This window comes from Heliangelus exortis, chromosome Z (genome assembly GCF_036169615.1).
Source record: "Heliangelus exortis chromosome Z, bHelExo1.hap1, whole genome shotgun sequence".
Taxonomy (NCBI): Eukaryota; Metazoa; Chordata; class Aves; order Apodiformes; family Trochilidae; genus Heliangelus; species Heliangelus exortis.
The window spans coordinates 38,087,961-38,112,505 of NC_092454.1; the positions used below are offsets into that span (position 1 = coordinate 38,087,961).

Here is a 24,545-nt window from a genome sequence, read left to right on the forward strand (position 1 = left end):
TTTCACTCTTTGGTCAGCTATATGGAATTCACAATTTGCTACACTGATTCTGCGTGGAACAGTCTTGGTGGTAACTGCAGACAAAATATCTTAGCATACAATAAAAGTATTGATATCTATTCTTCCCCCCTTAAAATACAAAATACTATTTTAAATCATATTCCTTTTAGAGTAGAAAGTTTTAAATACTGTTAAAAAGTAGTTTATTGTCCCTTTTTTTGGTTTGTGGGGATGTAACCAGACTATATGTCCATACTACTGAATTGACATTAATGTAACATTTGTATATGATATATTCTCAACTTTTCTGTTTAACAGTGGGAAGACTAGAATGTTTGAAGTCATATCAGAAACTCTGGAACATGACTTCCCTTCATGGTTTGGGAAGGTATTTGGTTATGCCTCTAACCCTGGACTCATCCTACCTTTTATATTGCTGATGGTGTAGGTATAGAATATTAACTCAAAGCATGCTTAATCTAAGGTCTATTAAGTTAATTTCACTCTGAACCTTTACTGTCTGAATACTGAATTAAACACAGTACAGATTGCCCTGTGGTGAGGGACTAGAAGAATTCATGAGCTTTTTCTTTTATCATAACTAAAGTGCCTTTGCACAAAGGGTGATTAGTCTTTAATTCAATGGCTTTTTTTTTTTTTCTTTTTTTTCTTATTGCTTTTCAAAAATATCATTTTTGCCATGGTAATGGAAAAGTTATTAAAATGCAAAAGCCTATAAGGGATCTGAAGTGCTATAGCTTTGATCAGCTTGTTGAGCAGGCAGAATATCACATCGTAAATCCTTGGCAAGTTTAATAGAAACTTGATCATCATGAAGCAGAGTTAGTTCTCACTAACTTTCAGTGAGTCTGATCTTCACCTTTGCCTTTCTTTGACAAACAATGTACGATGTGCTGTTGGGACAGGAATGTGAAACAGGGTGTGGGAGGCTTTATGAAACAGAACTAGTGGAGACTTCATTAAGTCAATACCTGGTAACAAATAATGACTTTCCCAGAAACTGTATAGAATACTGCTTTATAAAGGCATTTTAAATTGTTGTGTACATGTGTTGGATTATGTAGCATACTGCTGAAGCAGAAGTTAATACTATGAGATGAACTGAAGTTTAACTCTGCATTGTAGACCTTCAAATAAATATGGAACATATTTACATGAGCACGTGAAATCCTGAGATGAAAACTTTTCAAGGTTAACACCGTATTCTATTTTAACTTTTGGCTAGAAAAACAAAGAATTGAGGCTGTCCTCTGAAATATGCGGTCAGTTCCAAGGCAAAAAATAAGGATACTAAAAGTTACTAAAAATAAACAAAGAGAAGAAAAAAAAAAAAAAAGAAGTAAGATACAAAGGAAAACCAAGAAAAGAGGGGATAACAGCACATTCAGACGAATTATTTACTGCTTGCATCAATAAAGGGCTTCATATCAGACTTTCTCTAATTTTTTCAGGATGGTGAGAAATACAAATTTCACTAAGTTGTCACAAAAATACACTGAAAAAAAGAAAATTACATTAGGCATTTATGTTTTTGTTTAGTAAAAAAACTGTTGTGTTAGTTCACATTTTTATGTGTGATTTATTGTTTTTTTAGGATACAACATAAAACCTAATTAACTTGAATAAGTTATTCTTTAGAACATATAGTGAGGTGCAGATTTATTGAACATCTTCCTTAACTACTATAAGGTTGAATGTAGAGTATTAATAGAATACTTTTGGCTTTTTTCCTTTGATATAACATTACCTTCTTCCTTACATACTGCAGGGAAGCACATCTTTCTTCATCAAAATACAACTACTGATTAGGCACAATAAATGAGGAAATGATAGAGATTATATATTTTCACAACTTCAGTGTTTGCTATAGGAATGTTTAACAGTCTTTATATTTCTAACAAGAAATATAATTTTTCTTTAAATTTAGCCTGAGTATTTATTATCTCAACGCTACATCCAAATCCTACAAGGAAGCTAACTTGGAACTTAAGAAGAAACTACAAAGTGTAAGGAATAGAGAATTATGATTTTTGGTTTTACAAAATATTAGAGAAACTCTTTGGGTCACTGAAAGTTGCCCTTTCTCTCTTCATTAGCAAGCAGAAGAAAATAAAAGGAGGAATAAACAAAGGGCTCAGAAGTCAAATGAACAAGAGGAAAATCCATTTGAGACAGAATCATCACAGCCAAAGGAAAAAGAAGTCAAACAAGCTGGATCCTCTCCAAACCAAGGTAAGGACTGTTTTGAACTCTTCAGGATAAGGAATTGATATATGCCAGACCACAGTCTTCTCCATTGCCCTGACTGCTTCCTTTGCCATAATTTCCGGATACTTACAACACTGAATCACAAGCATCAGCCTAACCTCCAGTCCATTTTTTCTTTCTTTCTTGGTCTCTTTTACTGTGATATTATTCCACACTGGACAAGACTAAAGTGAATTTTTCACCCAGGTGAAAAAAAAACTCTAATAGACCTTTTATAAGTTGAAAGATCTTAGTCCTGAAAAAAAACCCACTTGCAGACTAGTCTGTATGTCAGTGATCTTTCTTACCTATCACAAACCTGTTGGTTCCAAATCTTGCATCCCCCTATTCAATTGATCCTGGACTGCTCAGGAAAATTCTGTCATCTGTGTTGGGTTCACTAGGAGTATGTATAGTCAGACAACAGAACAGTAACAATCCTTACCATAAGGTCTATGTTGATCAGGCAAGTTTCAGTCTGTCCTGTTGCATTTTGCAGGCTGTTTACCTTTTCCTGGACACTGCTTTCCCTGTCATTCATGCATGCATTACAGACATTATAGGTCCAAAGCTAGCAGAGAAACTGATATTACACATGATTGTCTTTGGGCAATGCATGTCCATAGCCTCAGACCCCTTCTGCTTGACTTTGAAATTTCTAACTTCATCATGCTTTATAGTTGATATCTACATGGGAAAATCCTTAACGCTTCTCCACTCAGGGCCTGTAGGAAGGACTGAAGGGAAAATAGGGTGCAAAGGTTGTGAAGGTGTATTATCCCTAATTTCAGGCTATTGGCAAAGGAAGCTCCACACTTTCCACTACAGTCTGGAGTAGGCAGGTAGCTGCAGGATTTACCTCTCAGGGAGATTCTGGTTTACATGTTCATTTTTAATTCTTTTCTCAAAACACATTTCAGACAACAAGAAAGTACAGAATGACAATGAAGTGAAGAAGACAGGCCAGCAACAAGAAGGCAGCTCCTCTCAGTCACTCCAGCATCCAGGTTCTGCCCCAAATGGACACTATCTCCCCCAAAACAGAGGAGGAAACCTTCCTCCCCCATCCATAGCTGTGACAAGGCCACCAGGGCCCAGGGGGTATGGAGTGCCAGGCTATGCTCCTGGAAACCCACGATTCCCAGGGCCACAGCCAGGAGTGCCCAGGGGCCCTCCAAACTACAGATAAGAAGCCTCAGGCGCATTGTGATATGATGGAGGAAGAGTGGTACTAACCCTGTGTACACTCCTGAAAATGCAGAACCCTGCTGTACTCATTGTAAATCTTCATGTGTATAGAAGTTATCTCTGCCCATGACTTTTTGCAGGATGGGAGGCTTCAGAAGAAAACATTGTGTATGTCTTTGTACTTCTAGGTTACTGAACTTAGGGGTACTTACTGGAAGACATCTAATAGAAGAATGAAAAACATTTTGCAGTCAGTTGATTGATTTCTTAGAAGCCTGATAGTGTGCCTTAACATATTTTCCTTTTTCTTAGAAGCATAGTTCACTGAAAACAGTTTTGTACAAATTCTATGAGAGTTCTCTCAGTTCTATTTAAACACTGCACATAGCTTGTCTTCTGAAGATCAGGTATGCTTACTCAAGGATTTCAGATAGTACATCGGACAACTAAGGTGTTTTCAAAAGCTGGATGATTACATCTAAAGCCTTTGGGAAAGTATTACAAAGGTAAAAAAAAAAATATTCTGTGTGCTGCTGTGAAGTAAATGTAACTCCTATTACACTACAATTTTTAACTAACAGTACTTTTATCACATTCTGGAAGATTAAAATTAAATTTGAAAAATCAAAGGGGTGAAGAAAAAGCCATGTTTGAGGAATAGAGGTAAGACAGCTGTGCAGTGATTTTCCCCAGATACTCACTAGGATTGTGCTGTGGCCCAGAGGCACTTATTATTGAATAATAATATGTACTAGATTATCTTCTCTGTAGATCTATAGTTGTATACTTGTACTGACCTCTTAACAGTGTAGGGTGGAATGAGTCTTTAGTCCCCTTGGCCTTGTGGAAACATAGGATATATGAAAGACCATGTGTGAGATGATGTTGGTCACTCCATTGAAACAGGTTTATTTTCCTACGTTCAGATTTTATTTCCTCCTTCAGAATTTGGGCTTTGATAACTATCTTAAGTCTCACAAGATTAACAACAACAAAATTAGCCAAGTGACCACCTTTTAAAAATCAAATGTGATTCCATTGGGGGCTTTCTGTGATAATATATGTCCATTTTGTGCAGTAGAAAAACATTAACCATACCTCAGAAAAAAAAAGTCTGTGATATCACAAAATAACTTCTGCATAGTTAACTGTGCAGCTATTTGAAAAAAAAGATGACCAAGAAAAACAGTATTCCCATAAAACTTAATGATACCAATCCAATTGCCAGTTCAAGCAGCCTTTAAATTGGTTGCCAAAACCTGGGAGGATGAACCAAGGCAAAGGTCACTTTATACTTGACTCTTGTGCTGCTTCTACAAGCAGCTGCTATCAGCTTGAGATAATGTTACATCAATCAGACCTTTAGTGAGCTCCAGCATGGCTGTTTTGCATGTAATCACTAAGATCTGATAACCAAATAAAGACATAAATGTCTTTCAGTAACTACAAAGGAGGGTCTTTCTGGCAAACAGACTGAAAATGTATCGTTATTAAGGGAGAAATCAAATGAGTTTAAACTAGATCCCAAGACATGTCTGCTTCTGGGGTGCAGCAAGTTTTGTATTTTTGGTTAGAGAAAGTACAACCAAGTGCAGTGTAAGTTGTTTCTTCTGCCTCAGATAGGATTTCTAATTTATGAACTTCAGACTTCAGACAGGTGGAAAAAGTACATTAATCCCAATGGTCTTAATCTGAACTCTTCTTCTAACATGAATAACTTTCAAAGTGATCCCACAAACTTTTAAGATTGTCAGTAGACGTATTGAATTTAAACATCTGGGGCTTCCATGCTTTAAGACAAACATTTCCCAACAAGCCAAGATTGGTCTGTTGAAAAACACCAAGTTGCATGGAGGTTTAATTCAGTGTTAACATTTCACAAAGAAAATGCTGGATATTTCTTGGAAAAAGGAAGATTTTTTTTAGAAAATATGAAGAAGCTGATTTTAAAAATGCCTTATGTCATGGTGACCTGTCGTAATTTTTCAAGGGGTGTTGGAATAAATTTGAGTTTTGGAATAAATTTGGTTTTCATGCTGATGATGGTTTTGATGCTTTTGATTCCCTGAAATGGAGAGAAGGGTTTATTCTTGTTATGATCCAAGCTATTATTTTATGTTTTGATTGAGAGGAAAAATCAGCCACTATTCATAAGCGTTGAATAACACGAATTTACAAAAATAACAGGCTTTATGATTTAAGCTAATTTGTTTCTGGGAAAGGAGACAATAACACCTTTGAAAGAAAAGTTTACAAGAGGAGAGATATTACATAAATTAGTTGTTCTGGGGAGAGAGTTGCTAAGAAAAAGAAAGACAAAACAAGAGAGCAACTAAGTTTTATCACAGTCCACTGGCCCTGGTCTCTGGTGGGGGGGGGTGATGGTGTAGGAGCCACTGATCCTGCTTGGCTGATGTTCTCCACTTTTTTTTCCTCTGCTGATTTTGTCCCATAGCTGAAGCCGAAGGGGCCAGAGAAGGTGGGGTAGGGGGGGGAAGAGAGAGCCAGCATCTTCTCCTTTTCTCTTTGACTTTTTATACAGCAAAAAAAAAAAAAAAAAAAAAAAAAATAGGGGCTCTCTCTTTTCATAAATCACTGGCATACACTGGCAAAGATTTGCCATCCCAACAACTTCTCTTTAAATTATTGTAATCCTTTAGTCCTTGCTAAATTTATTATCTTTGTCTTGACAGCGTACCAGGAGACCTTCTGATTAGCAGTCTTATCTTTAGGTGCCTGTCAGGCATGATACAAACCAGAAACCAGTTAAGTTTGGGGTAAAAATCTGTTAATTGAGAATGTGTTTGATGTATTTTTTAAAGAGTAGAAAAAAACCAGATTCAAGAGACATATTTCATATTATCAAAGTGTTTACTTTAATGCTACATACACAGATCTTAATAAAGATTCCTTGTTCCCTGAAGAATGAAAGTTTTTTGTGGGTATTAAAGGCTTTTTCATTATCAGCAGGCTTAATATTTCACATTGTGGAATTTCTTTACATCAAGAATAAGAGACACAGCAAAGAATCCAACAGCTGAAATAATTCTGAGGAACTTTCTGTTGGATCTAGATGCTGTGTTGATTTTCAACAATAAGTGGGTGCACCTGTGTATGCAGTAATGAGAAAGTATATAGACAGCATGAACAACAATGACAAGATTACATGTTGCTCATGCCTGTCATCCACATCAGACTACTGTGACTGAAATATTTCCCTTAGTCTTTGGTACTTTAAAGCAAAGGTCTTTCAGGACTGTGTTTCATGAAACTCATGAAGTTTCACTGTGCTTTCAATGCTTTCTGGGTTAGTTCTTCTGTTTAATTGCCTACCCTCTTATTCATAACATAACACTGACAAATCCTGATGTGATCAGCTCCAGATGATCTTTCCCTATCAGGGAGCTGGACTAGATGATCTTCAGAGCTCTCTTCCTAAACCCAGCATTCTGTGATTCTGCAGCTCTGTGATTCTGTGACTTGGCAGACAAGGTGTTTTATTATACCTTGAAATGTTTTGTAGTAATTCCATCTTTAAGAAAACATGATGCTTATTTGGTAAAATCAATTCTGAGATTGTTACAATAGCTTTGCATTATCAGATTTTGAGTCACATTCCCTTTCTGTACAACATTTCTCTACCCCTCCTATATTTTGAATCATTAAGTTAAAATTTTTGCCTCTGCTTTTTTTGAAAAAGCACCTCAAGCAACCTTCATCCACTTACCCATACATCTGCTCCTCTGAGTCTTGTGCAGTGCTGAGCAGGTAACAAATACTTCTGACAGCAGGAATAACACTTTCTCTGCTTCAAATAATGGCAAATGATCTTGCTTACAAAAACAGAATATATTTTGTTTACATTGGTGTCACATATACCATTCCCTTTCTTCTATGTTGCTAAACCTGCAAGTAGTGCTAGGGAACCTTGGAGCTCTGTTGTACAATTACTTTCAGGGAAATCAGTGCTCAGTGCACCTTACCATGTCCCACACTTTTCTCTTCAAAATTTCCATTCTTTCTTCATTACATTTGGCTGAGCATTTAATACAACTTTGTTTTGTGTAACAGAAGTGTACTTCGTTATATTAGCATACTGGTGTAAGGTTCCAGTGAGGCTTTGCCTCACACAATAACTGGCAACTGTAAGGACTATCCCCCCCACCAAATAGCATACAACAGGGGAGGAAGTGGATGGGGGAAAGAAATGTTGCCTGGAGCTCTCCATAGGACTGGCCTGCCATCCCAGGAAGAAGAATGCATGGAATCCTCAGGTGGTGGTGCTCTTATCTCTCTCGCTCTGTACAGGGCAGGGTGAGTTATGTATTTTTCTCAAAGAGTCCAAAGGCCTTGAGAGGAGAGAGGACAGAGGCCGTAAAACTTCCTTAACAACAGAGGAAGTAATAAAGTTTGAGAAAAACCAGCTCCTTGACAGGAGGAGAGACTGTTAATTAGGAGAGAGAAACAGGGGAAAACACCAAGCCAAAACCTATTAATCCTGCTGATGCAGCTGATGGCAAATCTTGCAAACTACGAGGGAAGTGACCATTCTACAGGCAACAATTGGCTAGTGTCTGAGGAGCACCAACAAATGAACAGCATAAGAGGAAGAGAGATACTAACCCCTTGTCTTCTCCTAGGATGGGATTGACGCCTCCCCCCCCTCCCCCCTCCCCTTCTTTCTCTCCCTCTATTCTTGGGTGGTTCTGTATTTTCACTGTCTCCTTTCTCTTCTGTCTCTCTGTATAGGATGAGGCTAACAACTGTAGTTTTATTGCCCACCTGTTCTGCCTGTGTTCAATAAAATTGTGTAGTTGCACCTGATACTGTGTTATCTTTATTTTGTCATTTTGGGATCCAACAAGAATCTTCACATTTCCAGCCTTTTGGAGTGTAACAAGTGGTACAAAGGACTTTTGAAATATTTTGATATATCTGAGGACCACCATGACCAGTAGTTAATAAAAGGCACAAGACCAAGATATTTTTATGGCAGTTAGCTTTTGTCTTATTGCCTAAACACAGTGGGAGGAATTACATATCCTATTGACAGCTTGCAAGTGGAAATGCTGCTAAGGTTAAGACCCAAGTGTACTACTGGTATCATAGAATCATGGTGTATTAGGTTGGAAGGGACCTTGAGGATCATCTGGTTCAGCTCTTCTAATACTATAGTTTATATGAGATGTCTCAGCACCCTGTGGAGATGACACTTAAAACTTACTAATGTTTAACTGTCCTCATGGTAAAAAAATACATCATCTTTGGTCATGAACATTCTCACTATGTATTTGCTTGTATCTTCACTATTAGAAGATCTTAGGTTAGTGTAAAAAGATGAAAGATGTTTTGTGTTAATAATAATATGAGGTAGGAATAAATATCAGTTCCCTGTATATCTGGGACAGAACATTCGTTCTGATTGAATTTACTGACCTGCACTTCATGGGTCTGATTCTTTTATGATGCTTAGCATTAAGATCTGTGAAGAAGAGAGCTTGTATTTCAGATCAGAATTTTTTTCTTTCCTTTGGGACATAACAACTCAGCTGTAGTGTGCAGTCATAGAAACCTGTGAACCACATCTGCTGAACTATTAGCAAAATAATGAAATACAGTATTTCACACTTTATTTGAGACCTTTTTTTTGACCTTGATTTTATGTTGGAAGATATTTTATGTATTTGTACATTGCAACCTGAGAAGCTAATGTCACAGTTACGTACATTTTGAAAAATATTGATTATTTCATTTTAAAATTGGAGAATGTTAGGGTCCGAGGTAAAATTAACGTTTATTTTTGTTTTGAATCCGTGAAACAAAGTCCAACTGTAGAAGGGCCAGGTGCAAGCAGACTTTATTTGACAATTGACACCAGCAAAATGATAGAGCCAGTCAAAAGAAGGAGAGAGGAAAAGAAGATATGAAAGAGAAAAGTGGGAAGAAAGTGGAAAGAAAGAATTAGAGAGAGAGATAGAGAGAGAGAGAGAGAGAGAGAGTCACCACCAGGGGCCCAGCTGTCTGTTGAATTTCTTCAAGATGTCGCTGACCCTGGACAGGGTCCGGTGCAACACGTCGGTGGGTGAAGAGACAACAAAACATCCACAGCATGGGCAGCCATAAATACCCCTGAGCTCCCTTTGTTCCGAAGGGGCAACTGTCAGTCAGCTGCCACAGAAGCCAGGGGCATTGGCATCAGAGCCATTGCAGACAGGATGCCTGGAGCGGAGCTTCCACAGAAGGGTGCAATCCCCCACCCACTCATCAGCCCTTACCTCCTTCCTGGCACCACTCCCCACTTCGTACCAGCCCCCTCAGCCAGGTGCATCAGCATGAGCACAATCAAGGTGGTTTCCTCCACCCTATCCAGGGTAATTGTGACTGGAGGGATGTCCTGGCATTGCAGGCCCTCAGAAAAGGGGAGCAGTCTCCACCCAGTAGTTCTTATCTCTTCCCAAGGTGTCACCCCCTGCTCAGTTCTACCCAGTCCGGTCCTCCACCCTCACCAGAGCTATTCACCTTAAAATTGCTCTTTTGAGACAATTACAAATCAGTGAGGTCACACTCTCACAGAGGAGAAAAGAAATTTCCTGGAAAACAATTCCAAAAATTGTTTTCAGCTTTCAACTTAAATCTATTCTTGTCATGCGTGCATTGCTATCATACATGGATGAGGTTTGCAGTAAATTATGTTTATTGCTTGCTATTAGATGCTTTTGTCTGTGTCCTTTCCAGCTCTCCACAACTGTGGGGAGAGCTTTTAGTATCTCAAATTTTTAATCCATTGTAAAGAACTTACAAAAAATAGAACCAGGATACTTTTTTCTCTCTTTCTCTGAATTACATAAAAAAAATATTCCAATATGCAATATATAGTCAATAATAGTTGCTACCAATTATTTCAAAATAGGGGAGCAGGAAACAAACCAGTTATATTGGAGATATTTAAACTGCCTAATCCTTAAAGCAAATGGTTTGCAGTCAGTATAAATTCTACTCATGAAACTGCTAATTTAAAATTTTGGTCTTTCTGACTACAAAACTTCATCTGTGCTTCTCCAGGTGTTTGACTCCACCAACTAAAAGCTACTTTTATAAAATGGGCTAACCAAAAGATAGTCAAATAGCTAATACAGCATTAGAACCACAAATTTACATCTCTGATAAAGTATGAATGATTTTTCCACCAGTTCAAACCACTTTAAAGAAGTGGAAAAATTAATAAATGAATGAGAAAAAGTGTTACATAGTAATTGGAGGGGAAAAAATCTAAAATACTTTATAAGGTTTTCAAATTATGAAGGCCAAATCTCCAACAAAACACCAATATCAAAAAACTTCCATTTCCCTTTTTGCAATAAAGATAAAGCAAATGTATTCTGAGTATTCTGATGTTCTTGATTTCTTTTTTCTTTTTTCTTTTTTTTTTTTTTTTTTTTGAGCCCTGGCTCCAGATGCTTTGCATAAAGGTTGTAAAAAACATTAAAACATTGAGGACTTTTTTCCAAATACTTTACAAGCCTTGTTATTGCTTGTAAACAACTAAGGCAGAAAGCTTCTAAAATCTCTTACGCAATTGTAAAGGTCTATTATTGTTGCCAGTTTATAGCTCTCGGGTACAGCCAATGCTTCTCTTATGTGCTGAATTAGCATCATGAAGATGGGTATTCTCAGACTGTATTTCCTTTCCCCAGATGAACTTCTCTGCATAATGGAAAACATATATTCTGTCATTACCATACAGAGAATAAAAGTGGTGTTACATAAATTGGAAGTGAGAAGTATTCTGGAGTATGGTGACAAACTGCTGCAAATGCAGCTGAGAGAAACTGAGTGCCCACTCTTTGCTTGTATAATACGACGTTATTTTCATCACTAAGCAAGACTGGGAATGGAACTATTTATTTACTTTCTCCATCTATCTATCTATCTACCTATCATCTAGCTAGCAGTCTAGGTATCTAGCTACCTACCTGCCAACCTACCTACTTATAAACAGTGTGTGTTCCTTGTTCTATGACTGCTTAGAAAATGGGACATTGGCTATAGCAAAGAACACAAAGCACATTACATGTTAACATTTCCTCTCCTGCTTCAGTATTGTCTTCTAGGGGTTTTCTGAATCACCTATGGCTAAGGTAGGTTGTAAAGGCAGCTAGCTGCCTTCTGATCCATCCATCCCCTCCATACCAAGGTTCTGGTGGCACTGGAAACCCTGGTTATCACTTTGTGGGTCCCTATTTTCTAACTAGTGCTTTATATCAGAGAGGGAGCCTGACCTCACTCATCAAACTGAGCATCAAGATAGGAAATCTGTCCCTCAAGCTTTTTACACTAATCTGTGGAAAAATGATGAGTTAAATTAAAGCAAACTAAGCCACACGAGGCCAGAAGGAACTTTCTCTTGTTTATTGCCTGACTGTGTCCTGGCAGATCTGTTCAGTTAAAATACAAAGGCACCACTGCCAGCACAGAGCTGCCTCTAATCTTTGGTTGGTCTAGGCTTTGGTTTCACTTTGCACCAGACTTTTAAGGATAATTTAGTGGAAGTATGTAGCAGGCACAATGAAGAACAGACATATGCTGACAAGAACAGGGAAGTTACTGCTTATCCTTCCCTGTGCAGTGTTGAAGTGGTGCATCTCTAGCAACAGCCCTGTAAGGAGTCCCACTGACGTGGTGGTGACATGGTCTGGCCATGCACTGTGGCACCAGTTGGACCCAGCAAAGGAAGGTTCTGTTTCTTTTCTGAGACTGACACAATGTCCACCTGCAGCATGGCAAGAGGCTTCTCAACCTTTCCTAGCCCTGCAGCTGCTACTCCTCTATGCCACAACTCAGCCCTGTCCCTTGGACAGGGGAGGCACATTCAGGTTTCCTTTCTGTTCATGCTATATATCTGTCTGCTGCCTGTGAAACATGAGGATGGAAGCTCAGCCACACCAGTGGCACTATGCTGGGACAGGGCTGGTACAGAACGGGAGGTGCCCTGTACTTAACCCATGCTGTTGAAAGAGCAATCCTGCCATGTAGTATTTTTCTGACATCAGAAGTCCTTCTTCTTGTACACGTGAAATTAGCCCTCAGGGCTCACTGCCTTTTTTACATAATTTCATGTAGGTATCTTTTCTTTACCCTTCTTTTTGTATGAGTGTGTATTATTTAATCAACAAAGGAAGTTTCTTTACATTTTGATGAAGGAACCTTGAAAATTCTGATTTCTTTTTTCTCCCCCCTGTGCATAGTGTGTCCATTGCCTGCAGTCTTACCCAAGTCATTCTTACATGGAAGAATCCAGTATTTCATTCCTGTTTTAATGAACAGCTGAGAGAGCCCTCACGACTCTTTTCTTGCTCTGTTTCTACTGCTTCTCTTTACAGTACATAGCAGAATTTAACTGATTCAGAACTAAAATTAAATTTGACTACTTAACATATGAGCTTATCTCACTGCCTTATACTTTCCATACTCATTTCCATGCTGCTGCAAGAAAAGAAAAAAAAAAGCTGAATTAAAGTTAACCAGAAAAAATTTTAAAAAATTACTAGTGCCTTTGTTTTCCTATCCACTTCCTTTTAAGCTATTTCTCTTTGTCTTCCTGACTGGACCACGTACTAAGTTGTGTATGAACCTTTAGCCCTTTTATCTGTTTGTGAGGCTCTCACTCCAGAACTGCTCCAAATCTGACTAGGATCAGTAAGTAGGGCAGTAATGTTGTTCACTAGTAAAGTGAGTGACCAGGTGTGTGAGTACTTAACCATTAGTTTCACAGTAATATGTGCCATCAAATATGAACTTATATCTTACCTGAATGCATAAGAAGAAATGGTTTTAATGACTATATTGATGTAGAAAGTGCAATTTTCCCTTCCTGTTGCCTAAAAAAAAAAAAAAAAAAAAAGGTGCTTGTGCTTGATGTTTCCTCCAGCAGATGTCACAGCAACATAAGATACTGCCTTGCATCCATGTGCGCAACTGCCTTAGGAGTTTACAGAACTGCAACTGCTCCCAGGGTTTCTGGGAATGCCAGAAGTTTGCTCATGAAATGTATGGACTGTTGTTTAACTGTGCAAGCATCGCATAGCATCACTAACAGTGTGTGAGCAGTCAGTCCACTGCTCCACCTTTTCTGTTCTTGAGTCTCGGTTGCGAATGGCTTTTGTTGTGCGGGACTCCGGTTTCAAATCTCTGGTACTGCGCTTTTCCTTCTGTTTACCGCTTTTCGGGGAAAAGCCGATAGCAGCCTGCTCTCTAGATGGCACTGTCCTCTTTTCTCCTGTTTCGCTTGCAGCAAAGCACCTTTGTGCCATAGACTGAGGCAGAACGACTCCAGAGCCCAGTGATTGTAGGGCCTGCTGCACGCAAACGCAGGAATCCGCCTGTAGTCTGTGCTGTGTGTATTTTCCCTGTTACTTTTGACTATTTCACAATTGCTAGCTCAACGTGTAGTATACAAAATTGTGCAGATTTCATTTTATATTCTTAATATACCCACTTGGATAGAGAACTCAGTGCACCTCTGGAAATATTCATGGACAGCAGGCTGGGTTACCCGAGCATTTATGACATTTTTGTCAGGTTTCTATGAGTTCTGAGGTGTGCTCTAGGAGGGACAAAAAAAAATAAAATAAAATAAATAAAAAAAAAAAAAAAAAAAAAAAAAAAAAGTCAATTTTACTGAAACTCTACACATAATTTATAAATTTAGATAGGCTTGTGGCATAAAAAAAGTATTTTTTTTTTCCAGGAAGATAATAGAATAAAGAATATTTCAATCTTACATTAAATTCAATTCCTTTCTGGTTCTACAGTAACTATATCATTGTCCATTCATGTGTTCCTTGCTCCACTGACAGATGAGCCAAGTTAAAGTTGTGCTATCACCTCCTTAAGGCTAGGTACATTTCCTTCATATAAATCTTTCTGCAGGTATTCTTGACAGATAATTTTTTCTCTGTGCGCATATATATTTTCTACCTTCCCAGAAAACATTCTTAATTTACTTTATATCTTTGGTCCTGATTGTTTTTTCAAGCTTTAATTATCAAGGCCATAAAGGTATGGGGAAGTAAAATCTTCTTCACCTTATTCACTGGACTCCCTCTGCCTTCATCTGATTATTATGAATACGGTTTGACCTTGGCTTTATGGATTTTGCTAGGTGGTTGTATAGATTTTGCTAGGTGGTTATAGTCCATGTGCAAACATGTGCTGCTGCTTGTACTCAGAGGTCTGTGCATCAGCAGTTTCGAGCAGCAAGTTTTCTCACAAAGAGGACAGTGACTAAAAAGTAAACAGATATTTTATGTCTAATCATATTATGTACTATTTATACAATGAGAATTTTAGTTTTAAATATTTAACTTGTTTCTGGATTCTTTCAACTGGTGTGCTCTTTTTTCTGTCCTCACATTTGTTACACATTTCCCTGGTTGAATACTATTATTAAAAGTGTAACCCACCAAATAATTTATTCTATGCAATGTTCAAGAGAAAGATTAGTTTTAAATACATCCATTTGGTTTGTTTAAAAATTAAAGAGCTAAAACGTTGAACATGCTTTTGGAAGTTAAAGCAGAAACTTCCAGAGAGAATAAAGCATCAGGGTACAATGAATAACTGATTCTTCTATTCAGAGCATAGCAATGCTCATTGGACATGTTCACATGAATCGCATGGATAACTGGAGCTGTAAAAATCAATGCTAGTAACAGCTGGCACCACTAGAAATCTTCAGGTTAAACAGTCTCCTCGTGGATGAGATTGAGATTTTTTTAGACCAGAGAGTGTTCAGGCTGGTCTCTATCTTCAGCAAGTCAAAATTTGTACCCTGATGCTTTATTCTCTCTGGAAGTTTCTGCTTTAACTTCCAAAAGCATGTTCAACGTTTTAGCTCTTTAATTTTTAAACAAAATTTCTTCCAATGCCAGTAAGGCCACATACTTCCGTAATTCAAAGTTTAACAGTGAATAAGCCAACGGAGGTTTAATATTCAACCTACATATTCACAGAACCAGGGAAAAGTGACAGATAAAATACTGAAGGTTCTCCAAAGGCTCCCCTGTTTAGTGGTGGCTAGGATATAAAATACAGAAAAGAAAGAGTAGTAGATGATTCCTGAGATAGTGACATGTTGTCAGACATGACTGGTATTGGTGAATAGGGTAATGCATGGACATTTTTCATTCTTTTTAGAGATAAGACCTCTCTGAAGAGGAGTACAGCAATACAGTACAGGCTGAGAAAACATGTTGTGAATGAAAAAACACACATTGCTTTGTTGAGTGTAAGGTCTAGGCTCTGAGGGGTTTAACTCCTTAGTGTTAGTGGCAGCAAATGTTTGCTTCTGTTTGTTTGCTGAAGTCTAGAGAGAAATGTAATGAAACCTAACCTTTCCAACAACAACAATAACAAAAAATCAGCAAGATACATGGTATGAATCTTGTTTATTAGACTGTTGCCCATGTAAATAATTCTCCATGTGTATTTCTCAATCATGTTGAAATTGTTTATTGTGGCACGCAACACGGGAAAGCTAATTTCATATTAAACACCTCCTTTATGTAGGTGCTGACAAACAGGTAACCGTGGGGCATGGGGAGTAGGTACATGAACAGCAGGCAGCTGAAGCAGTATAAATCTTACAGCTTTTCTCATTGCACATTAGATGCCTTAAGTGAAGACTAACAAAGAAACTATATGGGGCTTTTTTTTTTGCTGAGCTGGAATTTGGGTATGTGAGCTGGGAGTGCTCCTCTGCTCAAGTGTTACTTTGATTATCACTGTCCTTCTCAAGCTTGAGAACAGACAGCCAGGAGGTAGCATGGAGAAGGTACTTTGTTCTCAAGATTTTCATTGTTGTTTTACTCTTCAACATCTTTCTAATCTTGTGTTCTGCCTTTAGATTCCTACAACCACAATAGCATTAGTGGTGAGTTCTTGCACCTCCTTCATCGTTCAGACTTCAGATTCCTTCTGTTAGCTTTAGTTAACTTATGCTCATGGCCTTCCATATTTAAGAAAAATAACTGTCTCATTGTTCAGGACATGAAAAAATAAATGCTTACGTTTGTTTTGTTTTAGAGAATTTTGACTTAGTACACATAGAAGAAATAATAGACCAATTTTTTGTGAAGATTCCTCACTAATCTAAGCCAACAGGTTAATAATACTGACTGATAATTAGTATATTAGCACTGAATAAGTAATTTGCAATGAGTCTTTACTGTATATATACATCATACTCATCTGCTGGATAAGTATGTGTAGATAGATTATGATTTTCTTGTGTTTATTCATCCCCTGAATGTATGCATTGGCATTTTTCTCTGTAATTTGAACTTCACCACTGTGAGGTATGAGGGTGTGTGCACTGTGCTGAAAATAAGTGCTCTTTTGATAGCTGATGAGGGCATATAGGAAATAACTTGAATGGAATCTTTTCCATGAGAATTTCTGAAGATAGAAAATTCCACAGAATCTTATGTTTTATTTTTAAGAATACCATCAGGAAAGTCGATGATCAGGGTCAAAGATTCTTTATGCAAGAGTCAGCTTTCTGGGTGGTGTGCTTAGCAATACAGGCAGTTTGTTCATAATAAGAACTCTAAAATATGTGTTGATGTGCTTATGCATGAAACCTATTTATAGTCCAAATAAAATGTTCACATGACATATTTCTTCCTTCACACTCAGACAAAATTTTTCTTTGTTCTTGAATATAGTTAATTTTGGAACGTGCTGCTTATTCCCACTTGGTTCAATAATTTAGCTGTCAGACATTCTCACCTTTCAAGGGTGATAAATCTCTTATCTTGTCCAAGCTTTGACAGTCTCAATCATGCTGTCACCACATGGTGTGATCCTTTTTCCTAAGCATGGTCACTAAGTGTAATAAGGAGCTTTATTCAGAATGAATGTAGAATCTGAATTACTGGAGTGGCAAAACTGCAAGGAACCTCTTAGTAAGGCCTTGATAGCTTCTGCTATGTGGCAAGGTATGATGATATATATAGGTATTATTTTGTTTGCTACAGCTGAATTTCTGCTGAATGGGTCTGTTATGGAGGGGAGTAGGAAGTCTTAAAGGTCACTTAAATAATCACTAGGAAAGATATCAGGAAAAAATGATGTTAATATGTATTTATGGAAGTGTGACTTAACAATTTTAATGCAAGTTAAAATTATTACTCTACTCATTAAGCAAAAGCATTTGTATGGAATTGGATTGGAATGATTTACATGAGGACTGGAGGAAATAATACAGGGATAGGCGAGATTGAGTCAGGGTGAGGTTGGAGTGATTTCCACAGGAATCAGTGAAAAGAATGAGGAAGGCTCTTTTGTTGAGTCATGAGGTTCAGAGTAGACGCCCTTGCTCTCTAAACTTCTCTGAGGAGAGTCTGGGTGTGGCTGAATCCACTTTCAGTCTGTGAAACAGTTTATCACTAAGGGGTGTAGCTGTAGGGGTTTCAGTAACATGTAATTATGGATCCGGTGTGATTTGAAATATCAGTAAATTCAGGTTGACTAGCACTATTATAAAAAAAAAAATCACAAAATTAGATTATGTGATTTTCTATCAGTACTTAATCAATATCCAACAATATGTTATAATAAGACACATAGATCCAGTTGAAGAGTTAAGTCTCTAAACTAAGCTGCATATACACACGGATATAGAGGTTAATATATGTATTAAGATGCTACATTTCGGTACCCCAACATCCTTGAACAGCACAAAAAGAAGTTGCAATGAAAGATACTGCTGATTTACTCATAGGATTAAATTATATCAAATTAATACAGTAATCTTTATGCTGTAAATATGAGAAGTAGCAGACTACTTACTCTTTCCCATCAGCTAGACAATCTTCCTTTGAGAGACACACTAAAACAATAAAACAAACACTCTCCTTTCTGCTGTCTCTTCTATTCTGCTTGCTTTAAATAACCTTCAGTATTAAAAATTTTTCTTGGACAAGTTGGCTACTTCTATTCTGCTCCTATCAAGGAAAGCCTTATTGTAATTTGGTTAATACTTCTCCCAGATCTCTCTCTATAAGCAGCTGTAGTCTCTTCCTCTTGCCCTGCCCCTTTGTTTTACTGTGTATTAATCATCTTTGTTTCTTCTCTATGAGAACTGCTTCACGAGTTGAGTTTTCAACAGTCAACTCTCCTGACACTCAGTTTTGCTTATGAGATCTTTATTCCTGTCCAATTTTTCATGCAACAAGTGATTTATGTCCTTCCTACAAGAGTATGCAACACTTTATTTAACTGAGTCAGTTTATCTTGTGCTTCCAGAGCTTTGACTTTGGTTTCCAGAGCAGTATATTCATCAAGCCACTGTTTTTCTCTTGGCATAGCAAAGGTTATAACTCAGTCCTTGGGGCCTCCCACTTAGTTCACAGAGAACAATTATTACCAAATTTTCAGAGACCCTTTCTTTTGATACTTTATTTTAAAATAGACTTTTCCTAATAAGGAATTATTTAAATCTCACTTTTCAATAAGGGGATAGATGGAAGAGTACCAAGAGATGGAAGTAACACCAAGAGAACTGGCGCATGACTTGAGAGAGAGCAGAAGAAACAGACAAGACATCTACAGTCTGACATGAGCTGTAGAGAACACTTAATCTATTAAAGCCCTTCATGTTAGCTCTTGCAGAATTATAATGAGATCTTACAGGATATTTAGGAAGGACTGGCAGATGAGCAGAGGCTGTTGCCCTTTATGTCAATGACCAGCTGGAGCATATGGATGTCTGTCAGGGGATGGATGAGAATATGAAAGAGGTCTTAGGTGTCAGGAGTAAAGGGAAGGGAGGACATTTAAGTGGGGATCTGCTACAGACAACCCAGCAAGGAAGACTGAGAATATGATAGACAGACAGGAGTAGCTTCTGATTGCAGTATCTGTCAGAGGGACAATGCCACAGAGCATCAGCAATACAAGGGGTTCCTGGAATGTGTTGATGATACCTTGCTTTTCCAAGTGATAGAGGAGCCAAGGAGGAGTCCTGTACTGGAGCTGTTTGTACCAACAATGAAGGGGCAGGTGGGGAATGTGAAGCTGCAGTGGCCATGGTGGGTTGGGTTCAAAATCCTTAGGGCAACAAGGAGGGTGCACAGCAAGCTCTCTACCCTGGAATGTGGAGGCACAGACTTTGGCATCTGAGAGACCTGCTTGGTATAGTACCAAGGGATACACCTGTAGAGTGAAAAGGAGCCTGAAAATACCTTCTAGATGTTGAAGTATCACCTCCTACAAGTTCAGGAGTGCTGCATTCTAACAAAGAAGGCAGACAAGAATGCCAGGAGGCCTGCAAAAATGAACAAGGAGCTCCTGGACAAACTCAAGGAAGCCTACAGAGGGTGGATGCAAGGAGGGGGAGCCTGGGAGAAATACATAGAAATTGTCTGGGCAGACAGGGACCAGGTTAGGAATGCTAAAGCCCAGACAGAATTAAATCTCGCCAGGTACTTCAAGGGTGGCAAGAAATGCTTTTACAGGTACAAGGCTTTTATCCTGGTGATAAAAAGAAGACTAAGGAAGATGCATGCCCTCTCTGGAAGGAAATGGAAGATCTGATTACCTGGGATATGGAGAAGGCTGAGGTAATCAGTGGATTTTTTGCCTCAGTTTTCACAGGCAAAGGCTCTAGTTATTGAAATAAAGCCAGGGACTAAGGAGTAATAAGGGAGAGAGACTGGTTTGAGATCATATAAAGAACTGTGAGATTTGTAATTACATGGTACCTGGCGAGAATCATCCTTGGCTTCTGAGGAAGCCAAGTTGTTCAGCTACTATTCATTACATTTGAGAAATTTTGCAGTTTGATGAAGTTTCCACTGACTGAAAAAGGGGCAACTTAACCCCCATTTCTAAACAGGAAAAAAAAGAATACTGTGGGAAATACAGGCCAGTCAGTCTCACCTCTGTCCAGCAAGATCATGGAGCAGATCCTCTTGGAAACTACACTAAAGCAAGTGAAAAATAAGGAGGTAACTGGTGAAAACCAACATTGTTTCATCAAGGGCAATTGCTGCCTCACAAATCTTCTGGCCTTTGAGATGAGATCACAGCACTAGTGGACAAGGGAAACACAGCATCATCAGCCGGTCAAGGAAGGTAATTGTCCCACACTACCCTGCACTGGTCTCACCTCACCTTGTGTACTGTGTGCAGTTTTGGGCAATGTAGTATAGAAAACACAAAAAGCTATTGGAGAGCATCCAAAGGAGAGCAAGAAGGATGGTGAAGGGTCTGGAGGGGTTGACTTATGGGGAGCAGCTGCGGTTACTTAGATTGTTCAGTTTAGAGAAAAGAAGGTTGAGGGGTGACCTCGTAGCAGTCTATGTCTTCCTTATGAAGGGAAGGATGGGACTGACGCTAATTTTTTAACTCATGTGACTGAAAACAGGGCACAAGGAAATGGTAGGAAGATGCATGAGGAGAGGTTTGGGTTAGATATCAGGAAAATGCTTTTCACCCAGAGGGCTGTAGAGCAGTGGAACAAGCTCCACAGGGAAGTGGTCACAGCACTGAGCCTGCTTGTGTACAGGAAGCATTTGGAGGATGCTCTCAGGAACATGCTGTCATGCTGTCATTCTGGGAGTGCCCTACAATGGGACAGGAGTTGGATTTGATGATGTTGACGGGTCCTTTCCAGCTCAGCATATTCTATGATCCTATGATAACTGATATAATCTACCTCGCATTTGACACTGCCACCCTGCGGTGTCATTGACTGCATGCCACCCTAGTCTCTAAACAAGGACCTGATGGATGGACCACTTGGTGGATAAGTAATTAGCTTGATGGCTGCACTCAAAGAGTAGTGCTCAATGGCTCCATCTCCAAATGGATACCAATGATAAGTGACATTTACCAAGGATGGTGGGGGTGCTGGGATGGTACAGGGGCTGGTGCCGTTTTACATCTTTGTTGGCAGCATGGTTAGTGGAATTGAGTGACACCAAACTGAGGTGCTTAGGACACAAAACCGTGTGGTGTGATCAGCACACTGGAAGGCAGGGATGCCATCCAGAGGGACCTTGACAGGCCTTCAGGAAAGCCCCTGGAGGGGGCAGTTTTTAGGGACATTTTCCACAGATATGTAGTGATGGTATGGGCCGTAATGGCTTTAAGTTTAAAGAGGCTAGATCTAAATTAGATATTAGGAAGAAATTCTCTACTGTGAGCGTGGTGAGGCACTGGAGCAGGTTGCTTGGAGAAGTTGTGAATGCCCATTCCCTGGAAGTGTTCAAGGCCAAATAGGGTGTAGCTTTGAACAACCTGGTGTAGTGGAAGGTGTCCCTGCCCATATTGGGTGGTTGGAACTAGGTGATCTTTAAGGTCCCTTCCAACATAAATCATTCTATGATTCTATGAGACCTTAGAGAATCTCAAGGTCACCCACATGTTTACTCGTTTCTCATCAGAGTCCTTGCACTTCTGCTGTTGTTTCTCTTTTTCTTGTGCTTATCTTTTCTGCCCTTATTTTTTGTGTTCTTGGTAGAATGTCCCACTCTCCTACACCCAGTTCTTTTTGCCTACCAGGATCTCACATCTTTCAAATTCCTCCCTAAAACCTACTCCACCAGGGAATTTTTCATTACTTATCTAAGCCAGATGCCTTTCTTGCTCTGAATACTTTTTCCATATATTCACTTGTCAGTCTTAAGACCTGGATATCTGGCAGTCGAGGATTATAAGTCATTTTCTTTCTTGAATCAGAAAGAGAATTCCTTGCAGCTTCACTGTATTGACTGAAACAGCCTCAGGGTCCCTATATCCTGCTGTTGCCATTCAACAGATTCTTTTATCTTGAAAAAAAAAGTTTGATGGGGGCAGGGATGGCCTCTGTGATGGCAAGACAATGGCTTTAACTCTATGTTTCTAGGACTTGCTTCTCTATATGGTATTAAATTGCCTGACACAGATACGGTGGCTGCAAAAGTGTCTCCTTGGCCATACTTTCATGAAAATTAAAGTCTGCATTCGTTGGTATTAAGGGGATAGAAAGACAGTTCACTGGAAATTTAATAGTCCCATTCAAGTCTGCTGGGATTTTTTTGGTCGGTTTTTTTATTCAGATACCCACTGTCTTGGAAAACTATATGAAAAATATCACTTTTTCCATCCAAATATGAAATATAAATTTAATAGTTGCTGCTGACCACAGCAGTGATTTTTCATGAGCTTTGAAAGGAAATCAAGTGAGTTCACTTCTCCTGTTAATTTTAATTCTCTGTGAAATGTTGACTACAACTTCACTGACATTATAAGCAATATTTACATAGAGATCAACTATTGTTTCTCTCATGTTTCATCCCAGTAAATTCCAATGGTTCTGCTTTGGCACGTAGCAGAAGTCACATGGTATTGATTCAAGTCCAAAAAGAAAGGATCTCCTTAACTACCTGTGTAATGGAGTTTTAATTTAAATGGCTATTAAGTAAAATGTAGTAAATGCTTTTAAAATACAAGTAAATTATCTTAGTTTATTATTATTTTAATGGTTATTTATTCCTACCCAGACTAGGTGGTTTCAAGTCACTTTTCCCATGTGCATATATGATGCAAAGATACTGTCTGATCTTTAAGCCTAGAGCTACAAACATCCTAATTGTGAAAAACTGTCCCTTGTACTCACAGATAGACTGTGAACTAACTGTGTGTGCAGTGTGGACACAAACTGACTCCTGGACCTGAATGTATGTTAGTAACTGGGTGGTTGCGGAACAAATGAGACCATATTGTGAAATTCTTTTGGTTGGACAGTTTTTCTACGCTCTGTGAATTGATGTGCTTTTGTAAGGTAAGCCAGATTATGCAACTTAGTGAGTCCGTGTTTGTCTCCTTCAAATGCATCTCAAGTACTTTAGGGAAACACACACAAACTGAATTCCTTAACTTACTGTTTGCCAAAAGGTGTATCTCTTTACATTGGCACCTCTTGGGAACAAATTCAGTGTGTTATTAGATTAACTCAAAGCTGTACTTGGCTCTGATGAAAAAGCTGGGTGTTTCATCTTGATTGAATGACATTCTTTGCCTTCTCTCACTCTTTTCTCTTTATCACTCTTCCTCATGCATAATATATAAACAGAAACACTTCTCTAAGTTAAAGGCTTTGAAAAAATTAGAACTTAAAGCTACTAGATGCTACATTTTGATCACATTGAAACATTTAAGCATGCAAAACAAGAGCATTATTAGCTTTTTTTTTTTTTTTTTTACCTGTCAAACAAGAACTAAAATATATTTACAATACTGATGAGAACAGTATTAAAATATTTTAGGCATTGTAGAGAAGACTACATCTATGCATGCAAGGGTCAAATTGATCCTTCTCCTATAGCTATTTATGTTGGGTTTTCCTAACATAATTATATTTCAAAGTCACTGTCTGCTTTTGCTTGAAGTTGTGGACAACGTATCCTGGTAGGACTGGATTTACACTCCTATGCTGTCAAAGGACATTGTGAGGAGATGAGAACCAACTGCCCACACAGAACACATTCTGAGAGGAATTACTTCAGACAAATTCTAGTCTGATTGTCAGAGATGAATGGATATTAGTTATTGGATCATAACAGACACAAAGCAAATACATTTCTTGGCTTAGTGACAATGAAAAGGCACCCAGTTTTGCTTCCCTTTTCAGTCTGAACCAGAGAAGGCAAGTGGGGATGATGAGGTGTATAGTGTCAGAAGTGCACTCCTGAATCAACCTAAAATATAAATATAAACTTACTGTCATTTCGCTCCATTGAGACCTCTACAATTGACTTCAGCAACAGTGGAATTTGCAAAGTAGATATTTATGAATACCTATACCTTCTCTACATGCTGGTTTTCATATATTTTAAAATATTGAATCTTCCGTTGCATCTGAGTTTTCTCTAATGTTATGTTCATTACTACTTTGAAAATCTGAGTATTTTGTTGCTCTTTTCTTCTTTGCAAGAATAATTTTTTTTTTTGGAATTTTTTCTTTTCCCCTTGTTTGGCATTTATTTCGATACATGTGCTTTCTTCTCTATGCTTTCCTCTGCAAAAGAATCTTTGCTAATTAT

General features: G+C 38.4%; 1 protein-coding gene across 1 annotated transcript in view; it reads left to right on the forward strand.

Annotated features, from left to right (window-relative positions):
* The window catches only part of TMC1 (transmembrane channel like 1), a 55,099-nt gene extending 49,873 nt beyond the window's left edge, over window positions 1-5,226 (forward strand). Inside the window, exons 17-20 of the mRNA XM_071730576.1 lie at window positions 319-444; window positions 1,949-2,027; window positions 2,118-2,253; window positions 3,189-5,226. Of these exons, the coding sequence (XP_071586677.1) occupies window positions 319-444; window positions 1,949-2,027; window positions 2,118-2,253; window positions 3,189-3,457 (610 nt within the window). The 3' untranslated portion in view covers window positions 3,458-5,226. The remainder of the gene's footprint in view (window positions 1-318; window positions 445-1,948; window positions 2,028-2,117; window positions 2,254-3,188) is intronic.
* The last annotated feature ends 19,319 nt before the right edge of the window (window positions 5,227-24,545 follow it).